The sequence below is a fragment of the Pongo abelii genome, chromosome 9 (assembly GCF_028885655.2).
Source record: "Pongo abelii isolate AG06213 chromosome 9, NHGRI_mPonAbe1-v2.0_pri, whole genome shotgun sequence".
NCBI lineage: Eukaryota > Metazoa > Chordata > Mammalia > Primates > Hominidae > Pongo > Pongo abelii.
This window is the reverse complement of record NC_071994.2, coordinates 123566725-123590366: the sequence shown is the minus strand read 5'-3', so window position 1 is coordinate 123590366 and position 23642 is coordinate 123566725. Positions and strand designations below refer to the sequence as shown.

General features: G+C 40.7%; 1 protein-coding gene across 4 annotated transcripts in view; it reads right to left on the bottom strand.

Moving 5' to 3' along the window:
* Nucleotides 1-21683, bottom strand: part of ARHGEF12 (Rho guanine nucleotide exchange factor 12) — a 154298-nt gene extending 132615 nt beyond the window's left edge. Inside the window, exon 1 of one of the 4 annotated variants that reach the window (XM_002822591.6) lies at nucleotides 20495-21683. In XM_002822591.6, coding sequence (XP_002822637.2) covers nucleotides 20495-20526 — 32 coding nt within the window. In that variant the 5' untranslated portion in view covers nucleotides 20527-21683. The remainder of the gene's footprint in view (nucleotides 1-20494) is intronic. The other 3 variants (XM_009247166.4, XM_009247168.4, XM_063728235.1) reach the window with 3 other exon arrangements.
* Between the last annotated feature and the right edge of the window lie 1959 nt (nucleotides 21684-23642).

The window sequence follows — 23642 nt, the reverse complement described above, 5'->3', positions numbered from 1 at the left end:
CACGGTGGCTCACGCCTGTAATCCCAGCACTTTGGGAGGCTGAGGTGGGCGGATCACTTGAGGTCAGGAGTTCAAGACCAGCCTGGCCAACACAGCGAAACCCTGTCTCTACTAAAAATACAGAAATTAGCCAGCTGCGGTGGCACGTGCTTGTAATTCCAGTATTTTGGGAGGCCGAGGCACAAGAATCCCTTGAACCCAGGAGGTGGAGGTTGCAATGAGGCAAGATCGTGCCACTGCAATCCAGCCTGGGTGATGGAGTGAGACTCTGTCTCAAAAAATCCTGATTGTTTCTTTTACCTGAATTGTTCCTCTATCCCTTGCCTGTCCAGTAACTACATCCCACATTCCAGGATTCGGCAAATATATTCATCTCCTCTATGAAGCTGTCTGTGATCTGTCCAAAAAGTAATGATTTTTCTCCTTTGAGTCTCCACTGTGCCCTGTGCACTTAGTTCTCTGTCTTCCTCTATTAGACTCGAAGTTCCTAAAAGGCAGAAACAGTACCTCATTCAACTCTGACCATATCTGGCAGTATAGGATAGTGTTTAAGAGTGCATGCAGGCTGGGGCCAGGCATGGTGGCTCACATCTGTAATCCCAGCACTTTGGGAGGTTGAGGCGGGTGGATCACTTGAGGTCAAGAGTTCAAGACCAGCCACGGCCAACATGGTGAAACCCCGTCTCTACTAAAAATACAAAAATTAGAAGGGCATGGTGGCACATGCCTGTAGTCCCAGCTACTCAGGAGGCTGAGGTTGCAGTGAGCTGAGATCACGCCACTGCACTCCAGCCTGGGCAACAGAGGGTGACTGTCTCAAAAACAAAACAAAACAAAAAAAACAGTGCAGGTTGGGAAGTCAGACAGATTCATACTAAAATCCAAGTTTTACCACTCACTAGGCATGCTACTTAAACTTTCTCTTTCTTCACCTCACAGAGTAATTGTGAATTAATCACAGAGTAATTGTGAGAATTAAGTAAAATAATGGGTAGAAAACATTACAGTGCCTAGCACATAATTTTTAGTCAATACATGTATTTTGCATGGAGAGATTAATGGTTGGGTTACTACCTCCTAGATAGGTACATAAAGGGTGGGAAAGGTCAAAATAGAAGGTATCATCTTTGGAGTAACTTTTTAGCAAAATACAGAAAAACCAAGTAATCCAGGAAGCCTACTGGGTATCTACTACATGGTCAGAAAATTGCAGGGAATGGCAAAAGGACTCAACCAGAAATAAGTAAAAGGTTGAGGGAGAGCAGAGGACCTAGATGGGATAACAAAGGAAAGATTAAAAGCCTAGTGATGACAATAAAGACAAAGCGTACATGCAAAAAGATAAGGCTGGGCGCAGTGGCTCAGGCCTGTAATCCTAGATCTTTTGGGAGGCTGAGGCAGGCAGATCACTTGAGGCCAAGAGTTCAAGACTAGCTGGGCAAACATGGTGAAACCCTGTCTCTACTTGAAAAAAAATTAGCCAGGTATGGTGGCGCACACCTGTAATCCTAGCTACCTGGGTGGCTCAGCCACAAGAATCGCTTGAATCCAGGAGGCAGAGATTGCAGTGAGCCAAGATCATGCCACGGCACTCCAGCCTAGGAGACAGAGCAAGACTCGGTCTCAAAAACATAAAAAATTTTTAAAAAGACATGGAGTGAAGGAGAAGTAGAAGGTAAGAGACACAAAAACACAAAACTTTTAAAGTAGAATCCTATCAAATATTGACAAGATCTAAGACGCAGTCATACTGATAGATTGCTCCTAGCCTGAATCACATGAAATTGCAAATGCTGGATTGTTTTTGACTAATAAAATGGATTAGGCCATTTTCCCATAATAAGCTGGATCTTTTTTAAAATAATAAAGTCTGAAGGTTGCCTTTTAATATCATTTTACATTCTACCTTTGGCCTTGAATGCCTGAATGTTGTAGGGCTCATGAGTCAAAAAAATACACTCCTATTAAAATGTCCTGGATATTCCCTGTAACACAACTTAGAAATTACTCCTGTAATTTATCTTAAAATAGATTAAATAACCTTCTTTGGCTGAATATTTTCATTTGGAGTAACATAAAATTGGGTACAGTAGCAAATGTAATGAATATAGTCAAAAAGATCTGGGTTTTTTTATTTTTTATTTTTAAAGAGACAGAGTCTCACTCTGTAGCCCATGCTGAAGTAGACTGACACAATCACAGCTCACTGCAGCCTGGAGCTCCTGGGCTCAAGCAATCCTCCCACCTCAGCCTCCTAAGTAACTAGGACTACAGGTACTGTGCCCTGCTAAAAGACTTGAATTTAAAACCTGGTTCCAAAAAAATTTCTAGCTGGGAAATACTGATCTAGTCAATCAATGTCTTTGAATCTAAGTTTTTTTCTCATCTGTAAAATGGGAATAACATTTGCCTTGTATGGTTATTATATCTATTAAATATGATGTATATAAAGTACCTAGAATGAGGCTTTACATGTAGAAGCTGGTGTTCATGGTTACAAAATAAGGAAACAGTTGTAAAAGTATAGTAAATGCAAATGTAAACTACTAGTATACAAATAAACATATAAAAGCAACAATAATTTATTGGGTGTGACAAGACTGAAATGCTGCTTGTGTAATAACCTTCTCATTTAAAAAAATAAATATGGGAAAACAAGCATGGGCAAATGTTTGTCAACTGTGAACCGGTTGTTTTCCCCGTCATTATTTTTGCCAATCTGACTTTTTAACTTCATCAATGCTCAAAGATGACAGAACATCCTCCAGATTAGTCATATGGATAACAGTAAATTTTTCAAGCTGGATAAGCAAAGTTCTCCTTAGTGCTAACAGTGTGAGGAAGCAATGCTAGCTAAAATGAGATATGGTAACTATTTATGCAAAACTAACAGACCTTTACCCCACGGGGAGGCTGCAAGCATGGGAAAAAGCAGCTTCCCAGAACTCAGCATAGCGGATGTCTGTAGATCTCCCTAAGGGCTATAAAGTCTCCACATCTATAAGACTCCTTCGAAGAGCACTGCCTTTTGCATGTTAGCCTCTTTGTAAATCCCAAACCTAGTAAAATTCTCAATACAATTCTCTAATCTTTCTCTACCTAGAAACAATACTTTACTCAATAAAGATTTAGTTGGTGGGCTTCTTTTTTTAAACCAACGGTCTGCCTACCTCTCTTCTAGATTTTCTTCTAGATTTTCTGGGGTTACTAAAACAAAGAAAGAAAACAATTTACAACCAAAAAGGATTAAAAAATAACACATCTAAATATCTCTTAAGCAATTTTTCTCTCCATTTAATAAGATAAAAAGTGACTAAACTGATTCATGCCACAGAATTTCAGAGACAAAAAATCATTTACAAAGAAGAAATGAGATTAAAAGTAACAATGTTTTTCACTTTGGCCCATATGGGGTGTGTGGGACCCCCATGGTCTCTCTCTTTCCTAGTTAGTGTCAAGCTGCAATGCGAAAAGATGGCCAGTGAGAAGACTGAAATGCAGCAACATGAGATCATGGTGGGGAGAGTTATGATGTCAGGGGAATGGGAAAGAGGACTGGTTAATCCTGACTTACCCAACCACTCTGGGGTAGGACTGAGCCCTCTTTGAGCCTTATCTTTCCTATCTGTAATTGGGCCGACTGGGATTACAGGCTCTCTCTCAGAAGCCTCTCCCAGCTCTTGAGAATAGTGAAACAGGAATGTTCCCTCTTCTCACGGGCATCTCTGTGGGGCCAGGGTCTCTAGGCATCTCCTATCTTCTCCTCCCACTGCACCCCTAGTCTCTGAGGAGATCAGAGGCAGCCCCTCCAGGTATGGTCCCGCTTCCTCCTCTGGGCTCCTCCTCTGCGACCCCATGGGGTTCCGGGGCTCTGTATCCTGCTGTGATTCCCCCGGCATCACCCAGCACAGGGCTGGGCATCCACCTGCACCCCAGACATTCCCAGTGGGCTTTTCCTTTGCAGTATGAGATATCCTATAGGCTCAAAATTGAAATGCATAAACAGGTAACTGTGTTGGGGATAACAGTGTTCAGAAGGGTGGATGGAGATCTGGAAGCCAGGGGAGGAACCCAGTGTGGGCAGTCTGGGACAAAGGTGACCCCGAGCATATGGGTCTTGCCTTGAAATCTCTGCAGAGGTCTCAGAGGGCTGATGTGGGAAAAAGGAGACAGATTTCAGTCTCATGAAAGAAAAATGATTCTCACATTTTGGAGACATCATTTAGTAGCTGGAGCCATCCAGAAGAGAGGCAGGCAGTGGGCAGGGGCCAGGTGTCCCTATCGAGGAGGGCTCATAGCAAAGACTAGACAGCGAGATCAGGGAGGCTGTGGAGGTGACTTGTCTTCCAGGAAGGGACTGGATGGATAGTCTTGAGGGTCCCTTTTAGCCCACAATCTCAAGTTTTGAGATGGACCGCAAGAGTCTGTTGCTGTTTTGAAGGTTTTCAGATTGATTCCAGTAGGACTGGCCAGTTTCTGAGATTGTTCTGACGTCCCTGAACTTGATCCCATGGTTCAGACTGACTGCACCATTCCAAGATGGACTTCAAAATTCTGTGACTGTGATATTGACTCCAATGGTATAATACCGGGCACAAGGTCCTGGGACTTCCCAAGATTCTGAGTTTCGCATGAAGGTTCTGAGACAGACCTCAAGTTCTAAGATTGATGACCCCTGTGTACTGAGATGTGTCCCAAGGTTCTGAGGCTGTCCCCAAGCTTATGAGTGTGATCTGAAGGTTCTGAGATAGACCAAAACTTCTGAAATTGATTCCAGTGGTTCAACCCTGAAATCATGAGATTAATTGATGGTTCCTAAAGGGATGAGGAGGTCCTGAGATTCTGAGCTTGCTGGACTCTTAGATTCTGTCCACCAGAATATTAGAACCAATAGGTAGAGCCTTGGGTCAGGGATTCCAGGTGAATGGGAAGAAGGGGAATGGGCTGGGAGTACAGGGCACCTGGGGTGCTCACCCTGGCATGCTTTCCCAGATGTGTGTGGGCTATGTTGGTTCTGATGTAGGCAGGAAGAGGCTTATCTGCCCGGAGCACTGTGTGGTCCCATAAGTACATGTAACAGATCCCCTTATGGGGAGAATGACAATAGGTAGGGCCCAGGCCCTGGGAAACTGGTTCCGCCCTCCTGAGCATGGGAGACACAAACCCCAGCCAGGCAAACAAAGCACACCTGTAACTCAGGCAGAGGCAAAGCACAGGGCCATTGCCACACACCCGTTTCCCCACGCACATGGCGAAAAGAAAAAAAACACAAGTGTTTTAAGGCTCAGAAGATGACTCCATAGCTATAAAAGATAAAACCTTTTTATCTTTAAATGGCAGAAAATATAAACTAAATGATAAAGATAACACTATAACAACGCAAATAAAAATATTATCTCCACTGCCACTTAAACACACGCAGATTCTTGAAAAAACTGCAACCCAACTTACTTATATCATTTATGCTTCCAAAGGCCTGATTATCTACTATTGATATATAACATATATGAGATAGGCCTTAAACTTCTTAAAAGAACTTTAAAATAATTATGATGGAAAATGATCTATAAGCAACACAGATGAGGCATCAAAAAAGTTCAATGTTTACAGATGTGTATATATTTAAAGCAACTAATAACAAACCTAAACACAATGTTTAGGTTCACTCTTTAGAGCAAATGAGACAAAATCCCTCATGTCAGAAATCTGGAAAAGAAAATAGGTAAAACAGGTGATTAAGAGTACAAAGAATAAGATGTAGTTATTAAATTATAATGTGAAGGCAACACTTTAATGGTATTGTTGAAGACAAAATCTATTTTCTGGGTTTCATCCAATTGATTGACCTAGATGAGCCAATAACCATAAGCAGGACTGTGACCAGTAGTTTCAAAAAAGTGGGCATTGGAGTAATAATCCCAAGTCTTCTGTTTAGAAACTATGTCAGCTTGGGTATTAGTGAACCTCTCAGAGGCTCATTTTTCCCAGTTTTAAAACAGGGACAACAGTATTTAGCTTAGTTGAAAGGTTAAAAAAGACAATGCACAGAAAGCACCTAAAATAGTGAGCAGTACTTAGTATGTACTCATTAAATGTAACATCCGGCCGGGCGCAGTGGCTCATGCCTGGAATCCCAGCATTTTGGGAGGCCGAGGCGGGCAGATCATCTGAGGTCAGGAGTTCGAGACCAGCCTGGCCAACATGGTGAAACCTCATCTCTACTAAAAATACAAAAATTAGCCAGGCGTGGTGGCGGGTGCCTATAATCCCAGCTAATCAGAAGGCTGAGGCAGGAGAATTTCTTGAACCAGGGAGGCGGAGGTTCAGGTGAGCCAAGACCATGCCACTGCACTCCAGCCTGGGTGACAGAGCGAGACTCCGTCTCAAAAAAAAGAAAAAAAAAAAGATAGATAGATAGATAGATAGATATATTCCTTTCCTATATCCCAAGTATCTTGATAGGCCTAAATTTCACCTTTTTTTTTTTTTTTTTTTTTTTGAGATGGAGTCTCACTCTGTCGCTCAGGCTGCAGTGGCGCGATCTCGGCTCACTGCAAGCTCCGCCTCCCGGGTTCACGCCATTCTCCTGTCTCCCGAGTAGCTGGGACTACAGGTGTCCGCTACCACACTCAAGTAATTTTTTTTGTATTTTTAGTAGAGACGGGGTTTCACCGTGTTAGCCAGGATGGTCTCGATTTCCTGACCTTGTGATCCGCCCGCCTCAGCCTCCCAAAGTACTGGGATTACAGGTATGAGCCACCGCACCCAGCCAATTTCACCCATTTTTAAAAATGCCCATTGTCACCTACATTACATCTTGTCATCTTTCAAAGTCTAAAATATTAGAGCAACAAGTAATCATGATTTAAACGCTGTCTTACTAATCAAACTACTGTAGTTTCCAGAATCCTTCTCTGACCAAAAGATCACCATATTTATCACATTTTCACTGGATGCACAAAGTATATATAGGCTTAATCAGTTGCTATTTCCCAGAGACTGATAATGAGTAAGAGGTTCTCCTTCAAGTAGTGACTAAAACAATGCCCAATCCATAAAACGTTACTTCCTCTATTCAAAAGCAATGAACATCTAAAACTTCTTAGATTCCAACTTACACCAATGCCTTTTACGTTTTGGTCTAAATAGTTCACTGAACTATAACTAAACTGAAAAATAAAATAAAAAGGAAAACATAAAAAGACAGTATGTGATAGAAAGTAACCACATTTTTAAAATTTGGAAATAAGATCAATTTAATCATTATTATTTCATTCTACAACTTCCCCCAAATACACATACTTCTCACTTTTTTTTTTTTGAGACGTAGTCTCGCTCTGTCACCCAGGCTGGAGTGCAGTGGCACGATCTCAGCTCACTGCAAGCACCGCCTCCTGGGTTCAAGCCATTCTCCTGCCTCAGCTTCCCCAGCAGCTGGGACTACAGGCGCCCACCACCACACCCGGTTAATTTTTTGTATTTTTAGTAGAGACGGGGTTTCACTGTGTTAGCCAGGATGGTCTCGATCTCCTGACCTCATGATCCACCCGCCTCGGCCTCCCAAAGTGTTGGGATTACAGGCGTGAGCCACCGCGCCTGGCCACATACTTCTCACTTTAATCTTCAGCACAGATGAATAAATATCACTCTATCAGGTAAATTTCTTCATTTTAAGATATAATTCAGCAGGTAGCAAGAGCTCAAAATAACTGCCAAGACAACGACCTACACAGAACAGGCATTCAATATTTACTGAATAAATAAATAAACAAACTGATGTTAATAAATACAGAACTGGACAAATTCTGAGTGATCGAAGGCAGATTTAAAAGTATACTGCCAATCCAATCTAACCCATTTTGTGAAGAGATGTTCCACAGTCTGAATTGAAATAACTCTTTTAAATCTATTCCTCACTTGCAAACACATTTAATTCTAACAACAGCCTGAAATATAAAAGATAAGGAATATTATCACAGCAAGAGAAAAAACCTCTTAGCTGCAGCTGCTAAAAATACATACGGATTCAAAAAGATTTTACAAGCACAGATAAAAGTTCTAGCAAAACCTAGCTAATTCCTGAAGTTTAAACAATAACAGCTACTATAACTTACTGACCTCTCTCTTACGATGTGCTAGGTACTCACACACACTCTCATTTAATCTTCATGACAATTCTGCAAAGTAGGTATTATTCCCATTTTTACAGATGAGAAAATTAAACTGCTAATCACAGAGGTAAATTTGCCCAAGGTCTCCCAGCTAGTAACAGAACAAATCTGACACACCAAAACCCAGGCTCTTTTCTCTACATCGTGCTCCTTCAGTTCCCTTCCACTGCTCCTCTCTTACAAGGGCTAAAATATATAAATAAATACATACACACACATACACACACACAATTAAGGGCTGAGATATCTTTTCCTTTAAAAGCTACTTTTTATCTCTGACAAAAAATGATAGCTTCAAAAAAAAAGTCGGCCAGGGAGTCAAAATTAATATAATTACTATTACATATCCATATAATATTTGACTTACTTTCTATTTTTGGAAACAGAATTGTACCTTGTATCCTTTTAAGCTATAATTGTATGGTGAGAAGCTTCTCCTTTTTTACTGTTCACAACCAGGCAACACACCCAATTTAACTTTATACACTGTCTCAAGAATTCTAATCATGCAGGGCTTCTTGGTAAACACAGTAACTGTTATAGAGACCTCAAACATTCCCCCAAATTGTGCAACTAACAATTGCAACTAAAATGCAACCAAGGTACAAGTATATTATCCTAACAAAGGTACACGTTGGGTATCCCTTACCCAAAATGCTTGGGGCCAGGAGTGTTTCATTTTGAATTTTTTTGTATTTTGGAACATTTGCTCATACATAGTAAGATATCTTGGGAATGGGACCCAAGTCTAAACCCAGAATTCATTAATGTTTCACGTACATGCTATATGCACAGCCTGAAGGTAATAATTTTCTTTTTTTTTTTTTTTTTGAGACGGAGTTTTGCTCTTGTTTTCCAGGCTGCAGTGCAGTGGTATGATCTTGGCTCGCTTGAACCTCCACCTCCCTGGTTCAAGTGATTCTCCTGCCTCAGCCTCCCGAGTAACTGGAATTACAGGCATGCACCACCATGCCCAGCTAATTTTGTATTTTTAGTAGACACGGGGTTTCTCCATGTTGTTCAGGCTGGTCTCGAACTCCCGACCTCAGGTGACCTGCCCACCTTGACTTCCCAAAGTGCTGGGATTATAGGCTTGAGTCACCACTCCTGGCCCCCACCTAAAGGTAATTTTATACACTACTATAAATAATTTTGTGCATGAAACAAAGTTTGTATTACGTACTTACGTGTAGAATTTTCCACCTGTGGCACATGGCACCCAAAAAGTTTCAGATTTTGAAGCACTTCTGATTTTGGATTTTTGGATTAGAGCTACTCAACCCATACTGACAAACTATTACTTCTGAAACTAATGTTCTCAATTGTGATACAACAACACAAAAACAGTATGAATCATGGCAAGTCAAAGTTATTCTTCTTGGGCAAATTTTTATTTAATTTTAAATAGACCATATTGTCCCAAGTAACCAAAACCAGAATCAACTCCACTAATTCTGAAAAACTGGTTTTTCCTTCCCAAGAAAAACTCAAAATTAAGTAATTTTATTTACAAGCCAATGATAGCTACTTTTCTACTGTAGTTCCTACGTGGACTCTGAAATGAGACTAGCAATATAATGTAATTAGAAAAAACTAAAGCTATCTGGATATCTATAAAGACTACTTTAATATAAGTGTCTCTGTACACAATGAAAGAAGCTAGTTAAGAAAATAAAATTAATTTGATAGTGGTACTATACTAAAATATTTCCATCATGTTATATACAATAATTATTTCCTAATCTGCACAAATCCTCTTCTGCCACCTCACTGTCACCTGAAAATCTACAAACTGAAGAGATTATATCTGTTTATTTTGTGCCCCACTGTTTATTACCTAACAACCCCCCCCCCAAAAAAAGAATGTCCTGTGAAACTGTAATCCTAGATCCATAACAGAATGCCTCATATTCCCTACAACCATGGAAATGACAAACTTACTGGTTATACTGAATGCTAATAAAATCTACGACATCTTGAATCAAAATGGAGGCTTTCAGGCCCTCAAGACAAACTAACCTGAGCAGCTGAAACTGGCATTAATGATTTCTAAACTAAAATTAGATAGATGAATTTCTTTACTTTTATATCATCTTAGAGATCATCTTAAAGATATGACAGATCCTTTCTCCGCAGAGCGAATGGCATGGGTGAACACAGGATTTTTATAAATGATTCTGATGTTCTTCTCCAAAGAAAATAACATCACTGAGAGCTCCCAGAAGACTTGGAGCCATTAAGAGCTGGGATTCCTTTCAATTGGCATCATTCCAACAGAGGCTCAGTGAGAAATGAAACCTCTGCAAATCAAATCTGTTGCAATGTTATTTTTTCCAGAGGTTAATTACCTGCTTCTGCTACACACACACACACACACACACACACACACACACACAGAGAGAGAGAGAGAGAGAAACAGAGAGAGACAGAGAGAAAGAAAGAAAGAAAAGGAGAGGCTGGAAAAATAGATGACATTCTGTTGTAAGCCTCCTCCAGAAATACTCAAAATGAAATCAAAACAATTTCAGGCTGTCAAATTCTAGATACACTCTATGAACGTGCTCTGCTGCTTGACACCTGTCAGTCTACAGTAGTATTACCTCACCCTATCAGACAGTAATAGTTTACTATGAGAAGTCACACGTTCAGACATTATCTCTTAAAAATACTTAGTGAAATACTTGTAAGTGAAATTATGATATCCAAAAACTGATTCAAAATAATCCAGTGAGAAGGGGGGAAAGAAAACAGATAAACCAAGATTGTCCACATATTAACTGCTGAAGTAATGAAGGGAACAGGGAGGTTCATCATACCATTCTCTGTACTTCTGTTTATGTTTGAATTTCCCACTAAAAAAAAAAAAAAAAAAAAAAAAAAGAAACTTTCATAGACTCCAAATAACCCATTTAACAAGCACTTACTGAACTTGTTGATGTAGACTATATTATTTATTCTTCTAAATTATTTAACCTCCACTTTCCTTAAGAGGATTATACAGCCTTATCTGTTATCATGCAATTTGCAATGCCACCTGTGGAAGGACTATACATCCCTACCCCACTGACAGTGAGCTCTGACCATAGGACTTGCTTTGGCCACTGACATGTGAGCTGATGTGACATACACCATGACTGAGTGAAAAGCTTTAAGAGCCATTGTACGTCTGCATCTGTTTTCTTGTCTTTCCCTCACCCACAATAATGGCACAGCCCAGACAGGGGATGCTCCTTCAGCCAGGGTTCCAAAATAAGAAACGTGAAGCAATGCTGCAGTCAATCCACAGCTGACAAAGTGTAGCATAAGCAAGAAGAAAAGCAGTGTTGTAAGCCACTGAAATTTGATAGTGTTGCTATAGCAGCATAACCTAGCAAAAGAGGACAGATACACTTATTATGGAGTAGGTGCAAAAAATGAAATTATAGGCTGGTATATTTTTTAAATGTTTCAGAAGATAAACCAAAAAAATTAACTATTGTTACCTATGAGGAGAGGGTATGAAAACCAACACGTGTGTAGGAATACTTTTTTTTATACCATTTTACATGATTTGAATTTTCTGTGTCTGTATGCGTGTGTGTGTTTAACCTGAGCAGCAGCATCTGGGTAGCTGGATCATTTGGGCCATTTATTTTTCTTTCTTCTGCTTTTCAGTATTAAAAAATAAAAATATAATAAGGCTACCGATAATTACTTAAAAACGAGTAAGAACTATTCTTATACCCTTGAAGAACTCAAGTATTAGCTAACAATTTAGCTTTAAATAAAGCCTCCCCCCTATTCATTGTTAATTTTTTTAATGTCCAAGGCTAAATACTGTATATATATATTTAGGAGTATGACATAAGCATTTCTTTTTTTTTTTTTTTTTTGAGACGGAGTCTCACTCTGCGCCCAGGCTGGAGTGCAGTGGCGCAATCTCGGCTCACTGCAAGCTCCACCTCCCAGGTTCATGCCATTCTCCTGCCTCAGCCTCCCCAGTAGCTGGGACTACAGGCACCCGCCACCACACCCGGCTAATTTTTTGTATTTTTAGTAGAGATGGGGTTTCACCGTGTTAGCCAGAATGGTCTTGATCTCCTGACCTCGTGAACCTCCCACCTCGGCCTCCCAAAGTGCTGGGATTACAGGCGTGAGCCACCGTGCCCGGCCTGTTATATGCATTTCTATCAGTTTGCTCACTTTCAGCTTTCAGCAAAGCAATATAGTGTTTTGTATATGGATGGTACAGTTACTAACCTCAAAGGAAATTCTCACAATTTCATTATTTTAGTATGCCAGTTAAACTGGCAAAGAAGTTTGCTCTAGTCACGGGTGTCCAAGGGAGAGAATACAGTCATGGGTTCTTAGTTTCTGTTTCTGGTTGGGCCAGTAAAGCCCCTTCCTCATCCCTCTTTCCGTTTTATCACTAGAGACAGAAACTAAAAACTATGGCTTCAGGCTGCTGAAAGCCTAAAACAAAACAAAACAGAAGAACAACAGCAAAATAAGGTAGGTTGGACAAGCTTGCTAGGTGTTAAGTTTGGTAAATATGCCTTAACCAGTCCTAGAGCAAGGAATCTATTAAGGAAACTCTTATAGAGTAAAATTATAAAGGAGCATTGAAAGAAGGGAAAAAAAGGGGAAAAATTCTAATCATGACTCTTGTGGTGATAAAACAACACTTGGTTACAGAAATCAAGTTTGATAGAGTAACACTTTACTACATGAACATAGCAGTAACATGAGCAATATCTGAACACAGCAGTAACCTGCAAATGACTAAGAACATGTCTGTACTTTTCATCCTAGGATCTCAAAGCACTTCACAAACATTAATTTAACTCTTGTATCACCTGAGAAGTAGTGATATAATAATACATCATTATAATCATCTATCCTGCCAATACAAAATATTTAAATACCTCTTCAGCAGCATTTGCCCTAAGAAGGTCTTGCTAAACAGCCAATAAAACAGGAAATAGGCTGACAGTGCATATGCCACCAACAATCTCTGAAAAGATCAGACCTTCACCCACAAGAACCACTTCCTCTGAGTAAACCACAGAGACTGTACTGGGCAAACCACAACATATCGGCTTGTGTCTGGAACATAGGCAGATAACCCATCTAAAATCTATGGAAGGATATGTCTAAGCACCTTCACAGGATTTCTTGTGTTATTAAGTGTATTTGGGGTATCTGTTACTCTTCTGGACAACATATAGCCACTTTCTGCATTACAAGATCAATTTCAGGTATCATTCCTTCAGGGGCTGATGAAGTCTCCAGTTTTTTTTTTTTTTTTTTTTTGAGACGGAGTCTTGCTCTGTCATCCAGGTAAGAGTACAGCGGCGCAATCTTGGCTAACTGCAACCTCCGCCTCCCGGGTTCAAGTGATTCTCCTGTCTTAGCCTCCTGAGTAGCTGGGATTACAGGCATGTGCCACCCGGTCCGGCTCATTTTTGTATTTTTAATAGAGTCAGGGTTTCACCATGCTGACCAGGCTAGTCTTGAACTCTTGACCTCAAGTGATCCGCCCACCTCAGCCTTCCAAAGTGCTGGCATTTACAGGCATGAGCCACCACGCCTGGCCAGTTTTTCTACAACAAAATAATCTACATTTTTTTAAATCCATAAAGATCTACAAAGTACTCTTTGATCTTTTGAGTGTATGAATGTAAAATCAACATTTATATGTAATATTTGACAAAAACTGTAGTATCAGAGCGTACCTTTAAATGACTCTAATGTGTTATATAACATCAAAAGAAAAAGCAGTGTGACAAGCAGCTAATTGAAAGCATTAACTAAAACCAGGCTCTCTTATATAGTTCCAATTTCTACATGAATTGTTACTTGCAGTCCAAGACAGGAAATCTACTTTTCACTGGCCAGTAGATTTGCTTGTCTCTAGACACTGAGAAGCCACCCAGGCCTGTCATGTGACTGTGATCTCAAAAACCAGGACTCAGCATTTGAATTAGTAAAAGATCCTGTTTTGGTATGAATCTAAACTGCATTTGGTGCATGCTAATTCAAGAGGTAAAGTTAGTGTATTTTTTCTTTTACCAAAAGTCAACACTATATACTCACGCAATTTAGGCACAGCCTCTGACCAGGCACTAGCTTCACAGGCTTCTACTGGAGTTAGAAGCTGCCTTACAGAGGTCTTTCCTGTATGACTATCTTGATGACTACAGATATTCTAAGTTGAAAAAGTAAAATGCTCTAAATTTGGCATATTTGCAAATTTTAGTATTACCAAAATACAAAATATTAATATTAGCAAAATACAAAACAAGGACATCTATCTCAATAATTTGAAACTAAATTAGTACTAAAGAAAATATGCTAATAAAATATTCAAAAGGTCTACAGTCTTATAGATTTTATAATAATCTAAATATGCACTTTTTCTGTTACAATGTCTTGTCATTAACAATTCTTGTAAATACAACAGCAAGAAAGTAAAATATTTCAATTTTCACAATATCCATTTTACTGAAAAAAAATACTGCTAAGCACTGCTATTTCACTAACGTGGAAATAAGAGGAGACAAAACAATAAGGTAAAAATAAACCAAACATTGCGGAATGTTTTGACCTACAATTTAAGATAATGGACTGAAAAATCACTGGAAAAAATAAGAAACAACTTCCTGATGTATCTCATCATATTGCAACAAGATGATTTTCAATCAAAGGTGGCTAACATTATTTCTATACCCTACCCTTTTGTCATAGAATCGATAACATTTGTTACATTGAGGGTACACATATTTGAAAGAATCGCTTTGTAAAAAAGCCTTTTAGAACATGAGTAATTGCTTAATTAGTTGATTTGGTAATCATGCTGTTTGTATAAATTTGTTTCATTGGACTGTGACGTATCTCATATCCATTCTAAAGACTATCTAAAATAAAAGTGAATCAAAATGACCTTGAGAATCTCTTTATCCATATTTTTGCAGTAGGAGAGCAACTGAGAAAAAGCTAATAAAATATTAAGATAAACAAGTTGATTTTTAGACAATGGATCAACAGAAAGCATACAGCTTGGCTAAGCAAAGTGTAAGGGAAGGGGACCGGAAAGGATAATGAATAACCGTCTGAAACATTTAGAATCATAGAAACATAAAATGGGAGGAGAGCATTATTTAGCCTAGTACAGCAAGTACATACAAGTAACAGGACAACTTAAAAGAAAAGTTAGACCTAAAGATCAGGAAAAACTTCCTGACAGCAAGATCTATCAGATTGCACTTCAGTCTCCTGAGGAAGTGACAAAAGCTTTATCCTCAAGAGATATTTAAAATTAGAATGGGTAAGGTATTAGAAACTATGCTGTAAGAGAAAAATCCAACTGACTTCATCAAGCTGGAGAGTTACTAAAGGAAAATAGCACAGAAAAATATAGTACAAAGAAAGACAATAATTTACAATGAAAAAAAAAAATGGGCGACTTGAGAGCCAGAAAATCTATGTTAAAATCTTGGGTCTGCCCTTTCTAGTTTTATAATCTTGACTTAAAATCTTGACTTAAACTGTATGAGTTAGCTTAAAGTGTAAATGACAGAAACATGATGATCTGCCCTGTACTGAACTGAAAATATTGTAAATGTTAAAGAATTATACTACCACAGGATATCATTACATACATGATGGTATTTTACTCAAAAGAAGGCAAAAATATAATTTTGTTGATTTAAAAATTTTAATTCACATGGCACTATTTTGAAAACCTGTAATTATTATAAGGGAAAGGAGCATGTCTTCAAATAAAGCTCAGGAACACCATCAAAACCAAGTTTTAACAGAAAAGACCAAAGGAAGTTAAGCTACTATTCTTGAAAATGTGTCATGGTCAATTTCTAGGAAACAAGCAAGTATATAAGAAATATTTCTAATAATGTCAGACAACCATGATGCAAAAGAGTCCCCTCAATTACCTCTGGGAACCAGTATGTTATCTTGCTGTTTCTGTGACCCCTATCAGTTTGGGAAGCAATTCATACCCACCACTGGATGACATTTAGAAGAGGCAACCACATATGTACAAGGAAATATTTTCCAACTGTTTTCCCTGGAATCGCAATGCTCCACAGAAAAATATGTAAAATTCACCATTTATGGATTCAATGAATGTTTGCCTCAAATTTCATTTTTTAAACTGAAAACTCAAACTTAGTTAAAAAACAACAACAGCAACAACAAAAAAAACACTGGGCTCGGTGGCTCAAGCCTGTAATCCCAGCACTTTGGGAAGCCGATGGCTCAAGCCTGTAATCCCAGCACTTTGGGAGGCCGAGGCGGGTGGATCACCTAAGGTCAGGAGTTCAAGACCAGCCTAGCCAACATGGTGAAACCCCGTCTCTACTAAAAATACAAAAATTAGCCAGGCGTGGTGGTGGGTGCCTATAATCCCAGCTACTCAGGAGGCTGAGGCAGGAGAACCGCTTGAACCTGGGAGGTGGAGGTTGCAGTGAGGGGATCACGCCACTGCACTCCACTGTGGGTGACAGAGCAAGACTCAAAAAAAAAAAAAACCTACATGTTAACTCGATGGTATATACATGTTAACAACTGGAAACCACCAATGTGTTAAGTGGTATTCCAAGGTTAACATATTTTTGTAATGATTTCAAATAAAGCTTCTCTTGTCACCTCACTGAATATGAACATCATATAAATGTACCATTAATCAGGAAGACTACAACGCTGTACTTTCAAAAAAAGTTACTTTAGACTCTGCATGTTGACTCATGTAAAACCGTACAAGCGAATGTACTATTGCATACCTTTATGACTCAAGATTTTATACTGAACTAAAAAGGCAAAGATAAAACTGAATACAAAACTAACACTGTGATCTTTGGCCCCCATTTCAATTTTGTATTTATGGACTGGCTGACTTTACAAGAAAAGGTTACAAATAATTTCACCTTGCCGAGAGATGACTCATGCAACGCTGAAAATAACATATAAACATGAGTAGCTATTTTTTTTAATCAAAAGCATTATATAGCAATTTTGACAGAAGAAGTATCATTAATGAAAAGTATCATTAATTACTGGGTACAGGCATATAAAGTCACAGGTTTCCACACTCACTTTAAAAATTTGCTTAAGTTAAACAGCTTAAAGCTGAATTCAGTGCTTTAAAAAAAATTATATCAAAAACCTGTCTTTATCTATAAATCAAAAACTACAAAATTCATAAGCCCTAGCCAAAACAAAAGTCCATTTATTTCAAGGAAGAACCTTGTAACTTTCCTACCTGTACTGTCCCTGAAAATTCAATGTTATAGACACTGGCCTGAAATCATTTACTGAGTCTACTGGTAAGGGCATTCTCTCCTCTCTACCTCTCAGAAGAAATTCCAATTGCTATAGGACCCCTAAACTCTCAGGGATACAAGAAAGACATGTAGGAGGATTGGAAACAATTAGGATATATTTTAAGACTGAATGCAGCAATCAATGCAGACTAAAAAGCAGCAATCAGACATTTCTACACTTGTCAAGTGCTCATTCTAAACGATGAAAACTACAGACTCCAGGGCTCATAAATTGCTTAGCATTTTTTTTAAAGCTGTTTAGATATACTACATAGAAGTAATAGCTACCATGAACATAGTTTGAGTTTAAAGTCTTTTAAAAAGTTTGAGTTTTAGGTTTTAAGAAAAGGGGTGCGGACTGGGGAGTAAAAGATGAAGGGAAAGAGAAGAGAGCAAGTTAATGTGTGTGATTTAACTGCAAAATAATAACAGGATGTAACAGAGTTCTGAGTATCCAAAGTGACCAATCAGAGCCTAAACATAGCTGAATTCCATCCCAGCCCCAGCACGTCCCTAACACAAGAATAAAACCCTTATCTTGTTCAGCCATGTGTCGCCTGCCACAAACTGCAAAACAGAACAACGCCCAAAACCAGCCAGTCTGATTTCAACTGAGGACAGACACACTCTGTAGTCAGAAGCACCACAATGAAAGAACTCTAACTCACACAGCTGGCCTGGTGGTTCTGCACACTCTACGAAACAAAGCCATACCACATACAGCACTTCAAACTTGAAAGGATCTCTATCTAAAAAGCTATACTGGCGCTGTTAATTTTCCAACAGTTCTAGAATCAGCAAAATATACCTACAGTAAGAGTTAGACACTGCGAAAAAAGGATGAGGTAGGGCTGACAGAAAGCTAGAAACTATTATATACTCATAACTTTGTTAAGACACCTTGGCAGAGAAATAATACTAAACCAGTACCTCCAGATTTCACCCCAACATATATTCAAATTAGGAACAACTACTCTCTTAACAGCAAACGGATGCTTTATATTTACAAAATATATTTAAATGTGGTCAAATAAGAATAATTCTTAATTAAAAAAAGCCCCTAGTAAAAAAAATTCCTATGAAACAGGTCTCAGCAGTGCTTATTAATTGGCCTTCCAAGGGTTTTTCTTTAAAAAAAAAATACGTAAAATTAGGCAGCAGCACCTGAACCAGTTCAAAAAACATTAATGCCCAAACCAATTTGCAGATTAATCTAACAATATTCATTTTGTAATCTCTTGTGCCTAGCACAGTGCCTGGCAAAAAAAAAAAAAAAAAAAAAAAGAAACAGGCTTTCAATAATTTCATACTTATTGAAAGTTTATATGCCATCTAAGTTATAAAGAAGATACAAATCCCAAGATTCTACTTCCAAGATAACGAGAAGACAAGGAAAATCCCTGAGAAGCAATGCTGAAGAAAAACCATTACTTAAGGGCTTTTAACTCACTTGTGTGTGGAATGAGTTCGTTCTGTTTCTATAAATGAAACACCTCAGCATCGCAATGAAAACCAACATTACATTAGTTCCTAGTAAGACTTTTGTTTACAGGCTCAACAGAAAGAGCAAGAATTGAATGAACCAGGAAAACAATTATCCCCACACCCGTAAAAGTGATTTCTCAGAAGCAAAACACCCTGAAAGGAAAAAAATGGGGATAACCAGAAGAAAGTAAGATAAGCATTGTCAATAATTATATTAAGTGTATTCTTGGAAAAGTTAAAAATTATTTCATTGAAAATGAAAACCTATTTTGAAAAATACACAAAGAGTAAATATAAATACTTTAAATATTTAACAGACTCTTTTAAGTGAACATTCATGTGATGCTGGAAAGCATCAACAGGAAGAGGAAGTTCTGTTTCTGGAGTAGCTGTTATGGTATGATAATGGAATTTGGCCCTTTTAAAATCAACAAATGAGTCTTACAATTCGGTAAAACTCTTATTAGGAAATTAAGACTACTTTGTGCAGAAGCACTATTGTTGCACTTTTCATAAAAGAGCTTTGGCCCGCTAATTCAGTTACTTGATCTATTTTTTCACGATGTAATAATTCGAAGACTCACTTAAAAATAAAGCAAGCTGACAAATTTGGGACTAGCATGCAGTGTCATAATTAAATTGAGAATGAAATGTGGTCAAGGAATCAATATGCTTTTCATCCCTTACCCTATAAACAAGAGTAACTTAGGATAAGCAAACTGCACTTCAACCACACATGGTCTAGCTCAATTCGCCACCCACCACCATGCAACACTGGTAGGTGCTATAAAGGACAGACACAGAACTCAACAAATTCAGCTGCGCGCTTACACTATGCTTACGGTTTATATCTCTTAAACGCCAAGTGTTTCTGGAAGATGAAATATTTAAACACAAGAATTAAAAGCAAACCCCATGATTTACCCTCATTTCTTCAGCTCCTGGGCATTGCTTCCAGCAAGAACCTGTGATTTACTGGTAATGTCAACATTCTGGAAAGTTATTAGATAATAATTAAACACTGTGCAGGTCAACATCTGAAAGAGATCAAGTTCCCAGATCACCATGCAGTAGGCTCAACATTAAGTTCACAGGTAGAAATTCCTAAATTGTAATTGTCTTGAGAATCTACTGCAGGACACGGCTAAAGCTGATAAATAATACACCAATACTGAGCCGACTTCAGGCACCGACCTTCACCTAAAATGACCTTCTCCTCTGATTTCCAGACGAGTACACAATCCTAATGCACACTACAGACGGAAAACCACAATCATGGTTTTGCCTCCCCCTTCTCTGAGAATCGGAAGGGAAGTTTCTCTCCGGAAAAATTACATTTCCAAAAGCCAATCAGCTGGATAACTCGGCAGCAACCCCAGGCTAACTGCACGGCTCCGAAACGACCCTCTTTCCTCTGCCTGTCAACTTCGCTGGCCAAAGGCAATCTGCAATCACCGACTCCTCTGCTAGGTCGGGCCCGATTCCGGGAGGCCGAGCGAAGGAGGAATTCATACGAACCTGTCGGTGATAGTAGACTGTGTGCCACTCATTGGGGCCCTTGGCGAGAGGTCCTCCTTTTATCCAACTTGCATTTTACAGTAACACCTCCTCCCCACCCCCAGTGCTCTGGGATCAGGCCCAACTCCGTCAGGGACACAAAAGTCCAACTCAAAACTCCATTCAGTCATCTAGACCATCCGATTGGAAGGGGTCAACGGATGCGGCTTGGAGCAAAACAAGTTATCTCCCAAAACAAACTGAGAAAGCCAGGGAGTGAGTCAGTCCAGAGTGAGTCGAGCTAGCGAGAGTTCCTCCAGAAGGCACAAGGATAAACTTCCTCAGAGAGGGAAATCCGCGCGCCGTGGGAAGTGGACCCGGGACTCCCGCCGGGGCTGGGGCGGGATCAGCTCACGGACGGGTGTCGGCTCCTCCTCCGGAGTCTCGGGGCCTCGAACTCCCCGCCGCGGCAAGGGTCGGGGCCCTCCCTCCCAGCTCTCTATCTGGGGCTGCCGGCTGCTCGTGGCCGCAGCGTTGGCCGCGCCTCCGGCTGTCCCGCGCCGAGCTCGCGCGATTCCATGTCCCGGGCCCGGGGCTCCTCCTGTGCTCGCCGGCCCCACCAGGCTCCCGGTGCTGGGACGAGCCGCGGGCGCCGGGGAAGAGGTCCCGCGGCCGGAGGTGACAGGGACCCGGGTCTCTCAGCGCCGCGGACTGCTCCCCATCCCTGTGAGGCCCGGACTCTTCCGCAATCGCCAGAGGCGGCGACTCCTCCCCGACGCTCCCCGCGAGGGGCGGGAGATGCCCGTCCGGCCCGGCCTGGAAGCCCTGGTCCGGGAGGCGGAGGCGGAGGCGGCCGCGTCTCCCCGCGCAGGGCCGGCTCGCCGGGTTCTGGAGGCCCTCGCGGGCGCGCGCGCAGGCAGCGGAGGAGGCCGGCGGCGGTGGGGGCCGCGCAACCGCGGGCGCGCGCGCGGGTTCCGGTTCCGGTTCTGGTTTCCCGGCCCTGGCCGCGTCCGGCGCGAGCTCGCGCTTCCCTTCCCCCCGCCGACTTTTTTGGCCCCCTCCCCTCTGACTTCGGGAAGCCGCCTCACCCGGGATCCCTCCGCCGCTCAGGGCCGCGCTCCAGCCCTTGAACGGACGCCTCCGCCAGAGCCCGGTTTGGGGGAGCGGAAAAGTAGTCCTACGGGGCGGAGGGAGGTGGGACCCGTGCAGCCCCGGAAGGCCCACCCACTTCCCGCGGCGCCTGGGCCTCTGAGTACCGAGACGTGTCCCTTCGAGTCCAGTTTGTACTAAGTCGACTTTCACCAGAGACCGCCCGAGAGCGCCCCCCAGATCCCGAGGACATCGTGCCGGGAGGCTCTTTGAAAATTACCAGTCCCCCTTGTCCTGGAAACTTTTATTACTTAAGGGAATGTACTCTCTCTCCTGTCTTCTGGCTGCACGCTTTCTGCCGGTGCCCGGCCGGCGCCCCTCCCTGCCTCCGCAGGCCCCGCTCACCTGGGCACCTGTCGGCTCCCGGGGGAGAGCGCGACAGGAACGGGAGGCGGAGGGCTGCGGGAGAGCAGCTGGGGACTGCAGCCAGGGCTTCTCGGTATAAATATTACTTGTACGCTGTTTCTGCCTTGGCAAAATGAAATGTGTTATTTGCCAAATTGATAAAGCATGATGCTTTCCATGGCGACTTAACAAGCGTGTTGTGGAGAGAACTAGGAGAAGAAAATGAAGTATATTTATCCAGTAAACAGCATTACGGTTCTCTCTGAAGGATTCCCAAACGGTTTTTCGATTTTTTCCCCTACTGGGTAGAGAGCTTTAGATACCCATCTAGTTTTATGATTGAATAATTCAGTATTATGGCAATTTAGGTACCACATATAATACAGTTCTTCAGTTCTGCCTGCAAACACCTAAAGTGGCTATTCCCTTTATCCAACTATTTTCAGACTTTTGAGCTTAAACCTATGTTGGTGGCAAGGGATTTCAGCCATTTTGTGGAATCCAAGTAGCAAATCAAATCTAATAAACAGTGGATGTGGAGAGAGGAAACAATTACCTCTTAACAATGCTGTTGCAAAAAGTCATTCCGCAACAGTTCATGAAAGGATCATTATCCCCGAATAGAGGCATGAGCTCACGCTGACGTTAGTTAGAACGGGGGAAAAAAATAGGAAAAGATAAACAGAGACCAGAGACGACTCTTTATTGCTCGATTTTTTAGGTTCAAGGCACAGCCAGCTAATTTTGTAATGTTTATTTTTGGAAAGAATAGAAGCAGATTAGCCAAGGCACTTTCCTAATGATGAGACCAGGACACATTGCCACCTGCTGGTGTATCCTAGCATGACAATTCTACTCTGAAGACTTAAATTGAGTGTTTACATGTAACTGGAACGAATCCCATTCATATATATACTGACCAAAATATATATATATACACTAACCAAAATGCAAACCTTATCCCCAAACTTAATAAATCTTTCTTAAGAGTACTAAGTATCTTATTTTCCCCTATTCTAATAATGTTACAGTATAAGTATAAAATTAATCGAACCCAATGACTCATCAAATCATGCATTTTGGAGTTCCTCTCTTCCCTTAATACTTGAGGGAAGCCTCAATACTTAAGCTTCAGGAATAAAACAAACTGGGAAATTTTCCTAATTCACCTTCTCTTCCTTGCATACAAAACCTCTTGGCAAGCTGCTTTCAAGATCTTTTCCAAACTTAAAAGACCCACGGTTCTAGCTGTGAGCAAAGACGGCATTTGGCTGTGGGAAAGCTTCAGAAGATGGTAAGCAAAAGATTGAATTAAGCCAGTGGTTATTCATTCCAGAACTAATTTTTTTAAATGATGAAAATCTCTATAGTCACCTACAAAGCATTAATGATTAAAAACAAAACAAAACTGAAAGCCTCTTTAAAGCTGCCGGTAGCTCAACTGTTCTAAAGGCTGTAACTATAGGATGTCTTCAGAAAGTCAAGCCAGTCTGGGTAGAACACACTCCTCAGGGTCCGTAGTACTTTACCTAGAAAAATGACATTGATGACCCAATCCACTGGACGTGCTCTTTGAGGAGGTTTTCCAGTGGGGATTATTCTAAACCACACTCTCATCCTCTTGTCCATTCTTTCAACATGCTTACTAAGTATCTACTATGCATCCCAGACTGTT